General features: G+C 59.6%; 5 protein-coding genes across 5 annotated transcripts; 4 read left to right on the top strand and 1 right to left on the bottom strand.

The window, feature by feature from the left end:
• Positions 1-149: 149 nt before the first annotated feature.
• On the top strand, positions 150-713 carry PAN0_022d6075 (cytoplasmic protein; the record flags this gene model as incomplete). Its single annotated transcript, XM_014798453.1, has 1 exon — positions 150-713. One exon carries the CDS (start codon positions 150-152, stop codon positions 711-713), a length of 564 nt encoding a protein of 187 aa, XP_014653939.1.
• Positions 714-981: 268 nt separating this feature from the next.
• On the bottom strand, positions 982-2,628 carry PAN0_022c6074 (NMD3-domain-containing protein; the record flags this gene model as incomplete). The annotated part of the gene is made up of 1 exon (XM_014798452.1): positions 982-2,628. One exon carries the CDS (start codon positions 2,626-2,628, stop codon positions 982-984), a length of 1,647 nt encoding a protein of 548 aa, XP_014653938.1.
• A 778-nt stretch (positions 2,629-3,406) lies between these two features.
• On the top strand, positions 3,407-3,884 carry PAN0_022d6073 (uncharacterized protein; the record flags this gene model as incomplete). The annotated part of the gene is made up of 3 exons (XM_014798451.1): positions 3,407-3,480; positions 3,604-3,683; positions 3,781-3,884. 3 exons carry the CDS (start codon positions 3,407-3,409, stop codon positions 3,882-3,884), a joined length of 258 nt encoding a protein of 85 aa, XP_014653937.1.
• Positions 3,885-4,965: 1,081 nt separating this feature from the next.
• Positions 4,966-7,254, top strand: PAN0_022d6072 (uncharacterized protein; the record flags this gene model as incomplete). The annotated part of the gene is made up of 1 exon (XM_014798450.1): positions 4,966-7,254. The coding sequence occupies one exon, from the start codon at positions 4,966-4,968 to the stop codon at positions 7,252-7,254; it is 2,289 nt and encodes a 762-aa protein (XP_014653936.1).
• A 141-nt stretch (positions 7,255-7,395) lies between these two features.
• On the top strand, positions 7,396-7,929 carry PAN0_022d6071 (uncharacterized protein; the record flags this gene model as incomplete). Its single annotated transcript, XM_014798449.1, has 1 exon — positions 7,396-7,929. The coding sequence occupies one exon, from the start codon at positions 7,396-7,398 to the stop codon at positions 7,927-7,929; it is 534 nt and encodes a 177-aa protein (XP_014653935.1).
• Between the last annotated feature and the right edge of the window lie 3,046 nt (positions 7,930-10,975).

Below are 10,975 nucleotides of genomic sequence, written 5' to 3'. Positions count from 1 at the left end.
TCTTCCAGAACCGAAGCTGGAGAGGATGAGCGGGCTCGGTCGAGAATTTGCGCGGCGTGTTGGAATTACATTCTGAACCCTTGCCGTCGCTCTCTTGTCTTTGTACCTCTTCTCACCTCGACGATCTTGAGCACGAGCACTGCATCGAGATGACAGAAGCCACGACTGTCTCTACCGAGACCAATGCGCCTGCTTTGCTGCCTGGCGGATTCCACGCGTTCAACCCTCAAGCGGACTTCTCGGACAACAAGGAGACGAACAATGCGCGACCTCTTACGGATGCGGTGATTACGATCCGCATCATCAAGTCGTTCGAGTTTCGTTCGATGAAGGCATATGTCGCCAAGTCGGTCGATCTGACCACGACCACCATTTCGCAGCTCGAAGACATGTGTCGCAAGGAGGTCACGAGCAACTCGGCCTTTAGGGCGTTTAGGAGCTTTGCGGATAAGCTCGATACGCTCAAGCTGTACACGCGCGCACACGGCTCCAAGACAACGAACCTCATCATCAACCTCGACCACCCCGAATGGGTGCTGGAAGACGCCAACATTGCCGGACTGGTGAAGAACGCCGAAGAGGGAAAGACGAAGACCAACACGACCCTCGCCGAAATCGGCGTGGAGAACGAAACCGAACTCAGCTTCTTCAACCGCGAGGCGTACGACAAGTTCCTCGCCGATCCAAGCACCAAGTGGGACGCCACTGGTTAAGCAATACCTCTGCAGGCTCAAGCAAGTCGGAAGCAATCTCACCTCCAGGCGAACAGCGGACAAAACCACAAAGCCAACACACCGCAGTATACCCAACACAACACTCCCTCATCATCTCACAATGAATCTCGTAATGGCCAGCACGTACCACAGACTCTTTCACCCTGAGCTCGTTTGGCATGATGGAATCGGGATCGGTATGCATTGAGAACACAATTACGCTGCGACAGTGAACAGTGAGTGCAAAGGAAAGTGGGGTTGGGACAGCTCAGTCCTCGATGGCCATGTCTTCGAGGTCGTCGAGCAGCTCGTCCATGCCGACGCGCGGTGCATCGTCGTCTCCCCACTCGCTCTCTCCGTCGGTCGTCATGCCGTCGTCGCCGTCCTCCTCCATGCCGCCATTTGCGAGAGCCGCCTCGCGCTCGGCCTTGATCTGTGCGGCCCTCTCCTTGCGCAACCGCCTCTCCTCCTCCTTCTTGGAGTCCCTGTAGAGATTGACGGTCTGGCGCATTTCGTCGTCCTCTTCGAGCTCGCGCAGGAACAGCTCGTAGTCCCTCTCAACCCTCTGCGAGTCGAGACCACCGCGCCTGCCGACGGCACCGCGGCCGACTGCGCCCTCGGTGGCGGGATCTTCGGCCTCCTTGGCCATTGACTTGAGCTTCCACATGCGGTTCTTGGAGCGCTTCTTGCGTTCGGGATACGACTTCTTCACCAGCACCACGTCCGGCAGACGGTCGGCAGGCAGCGTGTCCCACTCGGCCGAGTTGAAGTTGGCTACGCGCAGGTGGTAGCCCATGACGGTGTCGCCGGGTTGCAGGATGGCACCCAGGTGCGTGCGCGTGTGGTAGACCGCATCCGCCTCGCCGAACGAAGCTGCGTTGAGCGGCGACACTTGCGCATCGGCCTCTTCGAGTCGGCGGTTCTGCACACCGTGCGAGTTGGTAGCATAGCGACCCGTGGGCTCAATGTCAAGCACCAAGAACTCGATCATCTCTGGAATCGTTGCCAGCGCGGGCAAGGGATCGCGCCAGTACTTCTCTGCTGGCACCTCGGCGATCTGGAGGCTGATGGGATCGATGAAGCGCAGCGAGTTGGTCACCTTGTTGCAGAGCACCAGCTGGCCGATGTTGCCGAGCTGCTTGGCCATCCTGGGCGGCATGCAGACGAGGTCGTCCTTGCAGATAGGGGCGATCTCGACCGAGTAGGTGAACTTGTAATTTGTCGTCGAGGTGTGCACGTCCATGGAGATGACTTGTTCGGACTTGGTGGTCTTGATGGGGACGACGCTGTTGAGGAACTCGACCATCTTGATGGCGTGTGCGCGCTGGGTGTAGAAGAAGTCGAGGCCGTCCTTCTTCTCGTTGATGCTGACGGTGTTCTGGTGGGCGTTGTGCTTGAGGATGAGCTGCTCGAGGTAGAGGAAGGTACGCTTGTGCTGCACCTTCTGGCGCACCTGGACCATGGCGCGCCACGTGTTCTTGGCCGCGAGTCGTGTGCAGTCGGGGCACTGACCATACTGCACAACGAACTCGACCTCGAAGATCTGCTGCAGGATGGTGGAGGTGAAGACCTCCTTCTGCACCGTGAGCTTGACTCGCAGACGCTTGCTGTGTGGTTCGGTCCAAATGAAGCCTGCGTCGATGAGGCGCACCTTGTTGAGGCCCTTGAGCTTCTTGAGGCAGATGGCGAGCAATTCTCTGGACTCAAGACGAGCAGGCACCCACGAGTTGGGCGGGTTGAGGTAGCGCTCGCAGTTGCGGCAGAAGTTGACCGTAGCCTGCTTGGGAACCGACTCGGTGATGTCGACCGAGTTTCGCAGGCACGACAGGCAGAGGTTGGCATTGTTGGGCGTGATGGGAGTTCCGCAGTCGGCGCAAAGCACCATGTGCTGCGCTGCTGGTGGGTGATACTCCATTCTGAAAGAGTTATCCAGCAGGTCGGAAGGTAGGTAGTGGATGATGGTGGGGAGCTCAGAAGAACTGGTGTCGGTGGAAGCACCCTGAATGCCAGAGGCGGAACTGAGCTTTCGTGGCAAAATCTGAAGGCCCAGCAAAGCCACCTGCAGGCACCCTTGAATCAAGAAGGCCTGCCCTTCTCGCCGAGAAAAATTCGAGTGGAGCTGCGCTTGCTTGATTTTTTGAAGAGTGGAGAATTTTTTGGCGGCTGAGCTGCCTGTCGTACGCAACCAAGAAATTTCCTCTGCCTGTGCTGCTGCGAAGCATTGCCGGACTTTAGAGCGCAGGTGGGGGTCGGAACCGAATTTCGCGCTTTAGTTTGTTAGACCTCGTCTGCGGGTCGAATCTGGAGAAATTCACGATTCAAGTCCGAGAGCCGAGCCAGTCGTGCTAGAACGTCTTGCCTTGACGTAACGACCAGCAAAGTGTCAGGTGGAGGGTCGAGCTAAAAGTAGCTTGCTCGTTGAGACCCTCTCTCGGTGCTTGAACACCATCGACGCCAGCAACCTGAGATTTGCCCAAAGCCACATCGAGGTGAACAGCCAAACTTTGAGCATCCTCAAGAACACCTTACATCGAAAATGTAAGCCTAAAGCTGCGACGAATCAATCGGGCGTCGGCCAAGTGCCATCGACCTCGTGCTCTCGCAGAGTTCATCAGCTGACCTCACGACTTGCTCGATCCTTGCTTGTTTTCGCACTCGATAGGTCGGGAGCATCATCGAATCTCACAGAGCGCATGGACTCGCCAGCGCACGAGCAGACAAGGCAGTTCGTTCAGCAGAGCGGTGCGGCCATCTTCATGCTGGACGGGTGAGTATCGGATGGACCGTCGGACGTTCCGACAGCAGCCAGGCGACATTTCCCGCTGCGGAGACCCCGAACTGTTTTCCCAATGCTCATCTTGCTGCTTTACTTAATTACGAATCGCTACAGCGAACGAGGCTCGGGCAGGTCGCAATTGTGCGCCAAGCAAGCGGACGGACGTTTGGACTGCAGGGAGATCGCCCTGGAAGGTAAGCTTTAGCGTCACACGCTTCGATGATACAAGCTCTGTACCGGACTGTGCATGCTCATTCCCTTTCTCCCACGCTCGTTCCCACGGCGTTGCAGCCAAGTCGCTCTTCTCGACAATGCAGAGCCTCAACTTCTTCTGCACTTTGCCCCAGGACCCGTCCAAGACCCACATCAACTGCCAGCGCATCCCTTCGTCGTAGCTCCGACCGGCATCAGACCCTTCCAGTCAGGGATTCCCCATCGCGACAGTAAAGAATCGCAATCGAATGCTTTAATCAACGAAAGTTGTCCTCGGTCCCCTGTCCACCGCCAGATGTCACAAAGGCATTCCCGCGCACAGCTGCGATTGTGCTTGGCTCAGCATCCTGTCTTTGAAATAAGCCCAGGCGCAAGTGGAAAGGATGGCTTCGCCCTGAAAAGTAACGCCAAGAGAGCATTGCTGCGTTCAGCCGACGTTGCCTCAACTCCAAAGCAAATGGCCGTTGGGAACCGGCTGCATTGGAAATGGCCGAATAAGAAAATTGGGTCGAAAAAGAAAAGCGGCTGGGAAGTCGGGAAGATCTGCCAGTTTCATCGGCTCAGCCGTGCGGATGAGCGGTTTGCTGCGCTTTTGTGCGGCGCGTTGGCAATTTTGCGCGTGCGTGTGTGGGACGACAGGACGAGAGCAGCGATAGGCGCTGCCGATACAAGCAAGCTGAGGATGCTCATTCCTCGAGCGTGGTGGAGCAGTCCGCCGCGCGTGCTGCGCTGGGCGGCTCGCTTCCGAAATGCTCCCTCTTTCTCGCCCTCTCACCCGTCCCGCCTTCGGATGGATGCATTTCTGCGTCGACGCGCTGCCAAGCCCAACCTTCTTGACAGCTTCATCTCACGCCGCCGCATCCCTTCCAGCGACTTCTTTGTCGCAGTGGATCAACAGGCTCCAGCCCAGCCCACCTGACCCCAACTGCACGCAAGTCTGCATTCGGCTGCATTCCGTCAACTCGTCGCGTTGACACGTGCGCGTTCAGCGCACACCACTCAAACACGCTCTTTTCTTCTTCACCACGTTCCTTTGACCATCATCGTTACCTCGACCATCTCCATCTCTTCGACGATACCCTCTCTTGAACTCGCCAGACCAGACATTCACCTTGCTGAACGGCTCCGCAGCCTATCACTCGATCCAGCACAGCAACCGATTCGTTCGCCAAGCCAATCTCTGTGTTTCCTATCGCGCACTGCTCTTGTACTGGCGTTTCTGCGCCCGTCGACTCGTCCCGACGCCAACTCTCTATCGCTCGAATGCCTTTGATCGTCCCGGATGTTATCGAAATCGGAAGCAGCGGCAGCAGCAATAGAGCATCCTCTCCCATCCCCGAACTGACCGTCACCAAGATGAACGGCAGATCCATACAACCACACGAGGCCGAGGACGAGGAGATGCCTCGGTCCTCCGCCGCCTCTCGCGTCTCGCTCGCAAATTTATTAGGCCCAAGCGGTCCAGGCTCCTCGCCCTACTCCAACACGCCACGCACATCGCCTCGCAAGCGGCCTAGCACCGACTCGCCCGGCACCGGTCTACAGCCTCCAACCGACATCGCCAACGGCGGCAGCAGCAGCTCAAGCACCACTCACAGCGAGGGCCGCGAAAGGCGACGTTCAGACGCAGCTTCACAACGAAGTCCTGCTCGAGCGGAAGCCGTTCCGGACGCCGCCCCCGCTGGCGACGGGAGCACAAGTCACGACGTACCCACGGTCGACGTCACCGAACCGGATGGCAAAGCGCCTGGCGACCGCGACGAGGACGAGGACGACGAAGATGAAGATGACGAAGATGATGACGATGACGATGACAAGGCCACCACCGATGCGGGCAGTGCGTCCGAAGCTGAGGGCGAAGACAAGGCCGAAGGTTCGTCAGCCAAAGAGGGCGCTGGCTCCGGCGAGAAATCGATCGTGCCCAAGAAGCGCTCTCGACGCCGCAGTCCATCTCCGCCAGAGGCTGCCACAGCACCGCCTCCGCCCAAAAGGCCCACCGTTCGCCTTTCGATCCTCGAGGCGAGGCAGAGCGGCTATCTCATCAACGTGCCCGAGCTCGTTCTTGCCAAACTCAAAGGCCAGGACCACCCCTGGGCCAAATGGTATGAGGAGTCGTTGGTGGAAGCAGCTGAACCCGAGCCTGCGCCACCACAGGCTGGGCCGGGGGCGCCTCCGGATCTCGAAGGCTTTGGTAGCCTCGCAAGGCTGCTAGCAAAGTACCCTGCCGGCGAAGGATCGGCAGCATCAGCAGGTGCGTCTGGCGCGAGCAAGAAGCGCCGCAAAGTCAACGACGACAAGTACGACATTGGGCAGTACGACGTGCGCGATCCGTTCGTCGACGACTCGGAGCTCAACATCGACGAGCCCACGCACTTTGCCAAGCCCAAGGCCGACGGCTTCTACGTCACCCAGGGCACCGTCGAGCTTGCCAAGGCCAAGGCCATGGGCAAGGGGCAGCCTCTGCTGGGCAAGGACAGACCCAAACCGCTCAGCATCCGCGACTCCAAGTTCGGCTTCGCCGGCTCTCTCAACAAGCTTGTGGCCAAAAAGGCGCAGCAGCAAGCCGAGCTGCCCCCGATGCCTGCCTCGTCCTCGATGCAGCTTGGCTCCCTGCTCAACAACGGCGATCCCGGTAGCCCTGCCATGGGCGCAGGCTCGGCTCTCACCAACGTGCAGAGGCAGGAAGGCACACGCGACTCGCCCATCAAGGTCGACGACAACGATTCGGGATCGTCCAAGAATGCCGCCAAGAAGAACCGCTACCCGACCGAGCCCGTCGACCCGCGTCTTCAGGCGTCGTTTGACGATCTCAAGAGCAAGGTCGATGCAGAGAGCTTTGCCGTCAAGACCAAGTTCCCTGCGACGCTCAAACCGCCGCTCATCGAGACGGCCAAACTGGCGGTCATGCTGGGCGAGTACGACGACAACTTTTTCAATCATCTGCCCACCATCTTCCCGTACAACCGCTTCACGATGATGAAGCTCGTCAAGCGCGAGTTCTTCCCGCACCACATCAAGTACTTTGAGGATCTCAAGCAGGAGCACATGGACAAGCTCGGCCGCATGATCCAAGAGAGCTTCCCGCACCAGCTGGCCGAGTTCGAGGCGGCGCACAAGGCGTGGGTCGAGCGCGGCGAGGCGCCCAAGGAGGGCGAAGAAGCCGCGCCCAAACCTGCTACGGCCGCCGAAGGAGATCAGTCGATGGACGTGGACGGCAAAGAGGACGACGAGTCGGTGGAGCCGACCAAGCGCTGGAAGTGGAGCGAGGAGATGCGCGAAGAGGTGTTTGTGCTCATCACCATCGAAAACGCCATGAGCGAGATCCGCAACGAAAAGTACAAGCTCGAGAACTCGGCCGAGCAGTACAGCGAGATCAACGCCAGGAAGGCGTGCTACAAGCAGATGGCCGAGCTTTTCCCCGAGGACGGATGGACGACCTCGACCAACATCTCTCGCGAGTATGCGCAGATCAAGAAGAAGAAGGATCGGCAGGAGGCGAGGGGCGAGGAACTCTTCGGCGACTCCCGGGCCAGCAGCGCCGTTCCGGCCTGAGCCGGTATGGCTGGAAGGAGTCAGCCGGACCGCCACGTTTGGAAGACAAGCTTTGGCTTGACGATGCGATGCGGCCATGCGAGGGTCAAAGTCCGACCACGTTCGAGAAGCAGCCCAAGGCAGGACTGCCGAGACAGGCAGATGCGAGCAAGGCGATCCCCGAGTGATGCTCATCCCAGCAGACTGGGTCGGGCGGATCTGGGTCATACTTGGATGCTCGACCAGGATGGCAGATGGATATGGGGTGCTTCGACGGGATTTGGTCAACAGGGTTCTCAGCAGGCAGAGCCCGCCGCCGCAGCATGGCATCAGAAGCGGATCAGTGGGCTCGGCAGGCTCGATTGGTGCGGTGCTTTCGATCAGGACCTCGATCTACCCAGAACTATGACGAAGCAAGCGCTTCAGCCGCTCGCCATGTGCCCCCCTTGTGAACACATTGGCCAGGCTCCAACGCAGCAGCACGGATCACCCGAGGACAGAGCGCCAAGTGTCCATGTGCTGATCCTGCTAGGCTCTGGCTCCGAGTGCAGCTTCGGCGTCTTGCACGCAGCCGCAGGTCGTCCGACGCAACTTTTCCAACAAGGCTTTGCAATCGAGAAGGCACTGCTTTGCAGCACATTAGGGCCTGAACAGCTGCAGCCCTTTGCACTCGAAATGCCACTTACTCAGCCCTAGGCAGTCACAAAATTGAGTCGCAGAGCCAAGAGCGAGTGGCAAGGTGCACGCACCAGGCCAAACATCAGGGCAGGAGGGGGGTTCTCGGGCTTGACAGGCGCCGGATCAAGGGACAAGCACACCCAGGAATCTCAAGCCGGGGGCTAATGAGGGGCCTGATGAGCAGTGCTTATGGTTGTACGACTGTCTCCGTCTGTGAGCGGCTTGTAGAGCGATAGCAGATGAGCATGGGCCCGAGGGAAGCTGCAAGCGAGTTCAGAGTTGACAGCCTGTGCTGTGTGGGTCTTCTGAGCTCGTAGGCCCTTGTTCGGACGCTGCTCGATTGCGCTTCAGCCAGAGAACGCTTTTTGCGGCTCTTGGACCAAGCCTCATCTCAACTGAGGATCGTTGATAGTAAGAGGTCCATGTCTGTCTATGCCTTGCTGTGTCCTCGCTGTGTGAGGAGAGAGGGGTCCGATTTTCTCGTGCGCAACCTGAAGTGTCATATTGGCAGGGAGGCGCGCGCGCGTCCGTGCACGCTTGGATGGCTCTGCAGGGTCTGCAGAATTTGAGCCGGCTGGGCGTGTGGAGGTTGCGCAGCTTTTTTTGGGTGCGATGTTGGGCCGATGCGCCTCGGAGTATAGGTGCCGTGCTGAATGCGAGGCTCGACTTGGTGGGCTGCGCATGAGCTTGGCCTGGCGATGCTGAATCTAGCACACGCGCAGCCGAAATGCATCCACTCGCAAAGAGCAACAGGCCCCTTGGCGAAAGGACGACGGAAAGGGTCTCCCGCTTGTGCAAAAGCATGCTTGGCTCGAGACCAGAAAGCGGGACGGCTGAATCTCCCATCAGGCAGACCCAGAGCCAGCTCAGAGTGCAATGTTGCAAGGCGGAGTCGCACGAGCTGGATCGAGATGCGATGCGGCCGCCTAAAGGCGTGCGAGTCGCCTGTGTGGCGCGAACTGGTCTAGTCTAGTCTAGCCTAATCAGGATGGCCCGTGTGTCTTGGCCCAGACTCGGCCGCTCCGCTGCGGTACCAAACATGCCCCTGCGCCGTGCATGCATTCCCTACTCTCCCCCGCCCTTCCGCCGCTTACCTTACCCCAACGTATTTGAAATCTCAAGACCTCAGCATGCAGCTTCTTTTCATTCTGCTGTGAGGCGCAGGCCTGGACTGAGGCTTCGACAGGCCGAGCGACAACGGAGAGGTATGCTTGCTGGAGAGGGAAGAGCTTATCGAGCGGTGGGATGCAGGTGCCGGCGCAGTGGCCAATGCAGCGTGATGCATGGACGAGGGTGGGGCAGGTCACAAGACGTGCTCTCTGGCCGGCGTTGCAAGCGAGAGACGTCTGGGTCGCAGCCGAAAAATCGGTGTTGAAAAAAATGCGTCTACGGCTAGCGAGCGAGCGAGCGAGCGAGCGATTACGGTGGATGAGGCTGTGGGGACCGACTGAGCGGAGACGGAAAGCTCATTGTAATCTCGCATCGCATAGATGGCGCGGTGCAAGTCGGCAATCGAGGTGCTCGAGTGGATTGGTCTCGGCATCTTGGCTGGCCAGCAATGCAGACCCAATTGCGGGGGAGGCGAGGGTCATGGGGTCAACGGCAGCGCGTGGGCGGCTGGCCACGTCACACGGGAGGGTGCAGCGCGCACCCAAGCCCAAAACACCAACGGCCAACTGGGGCCGAAAAATATGCAGCTCCAGCACCCTGCATATTTACCCCGCACTTTTTCTGCGCATTTTTCTCTGGGGTTGGGCCATGCTCGTTGTGGAGGTGACCAGGCGCCGCAGCTCAAGTGCCTCGGCAAGCCTGGCTGAGCCGAACCAGGCTAGGCAGCGCGGGTTGACAGCAGCTTCACCTTATCTAGCGTGGAGCTCGGCTAGATGGGCGAGCACACCCTGGTGTTGCGGAGACCAAGCCCCGCTGCTTCTGCGACAAAGCAAGCCTCTACGCATCCCACCCATCTCAGCCGGCGCTGGATCCGGTCGCTCCAGCAATCCTGACGTGGTCTCGCTTGCTCCAACACCATGCACTCTAAGCGCTTCCCGTGTCCCTCATCCTCTCTTTGCACGGCGAGCCTGTATGCCCAAGCAGACGAGGATCTGAAAGGTGCGAGGTTTCTGCGAAAGGATCTGAGATGTATCGGGCCAATCTGGCGGGAAAGGTGCGGTCGGGAGCAACATATGCTTTTATACTCTGCGGAAAGGACACGGCGGGAAAGCCGACGAGAGGCCAGGGCTGGAAATCAGCGTGGAAAGACTAGGAGTTGCACTTGAAGCCTCCACTCGGTTGGCCCGACCGCGCTGTATGACTTGCATCCCGTCGGTGTCGAGGCTCCACTTTTCGCACTTGGCAACGGCTGCGCCTGGCCTCGGCTGGTGCTGGGCGGGTGCGCGGCCTTCCCCACACGAGTCCGTCAGCTTGCATCGGCAGCCAGTCAAGCTCCGCACACCTGACCCTGCTTGTTGCGTCGGTGGTCGCTGCCCATTCCACCGACCCGTTGCCTCCCACCCGAATCTTAAATAGTCGAATCAATGCTCATCATGGTGGCGACATGCGTTGGTCGCAAACAAGGGGAGGAGGACAAGGCCAGGTCCAGGGCCGTCGGACATCTAGCTAGCGGGAAGCTAAACGCAAAAAAAGAGATAAGCAGCGTTGAGCCGTGCGCTTTGTCGTTTCGCTGCAGACCGGTATCCACGGTATCCATGAGACGGTGCCTCGTGAGAGCACACCATGCTGAGACTGTGCCCTGCCGCGCACCCCAACAAAGCCAAAAGCACGCCAGCCAGGACCAGCCGAGCTTGCGTCTGCTCGTGTGGAGCGGGCGGGCAAGTCACACCCAGGTCTCTCCGCCGCGCTCTCACCGCACTCACCTCACTCGATGCGGGGCGACTGCAGTGCCCTCTCCGCCTCTGGTGCTGTCGCCGTCGCCGCTTCTACGCAGCTGGTGCTGCACTGTGACAGTCCCATGCGCATCGACAGCCAATCTCCCCCCCCCCCCCCCCCCCCCCCCCCCCCCCCCCCCCCCCCCCCCCCCCCCCCCCCCCCCCCCCCCCCCCCCCCC

This window comes from Moesziomyces antarcticus (genome assembly GCF_000747765.1).
Source record: "Moesziomyces antarcticus DNA, scaffold: scaffold_v10022, strain JCM 10317, whole genome shotgun sequence".
NCBI lineage: Eukaryota > Fungi > Basidiomycota > Ustilaginomycetes > Ustilaginales > Ustilaginaceae > Moesziomyces > Moesziomyces antarcticus.
Note: the sequence above shows the minus strand (reverse complement) of the source record. Positions and strands in the feature narration are given on the sequence as shown.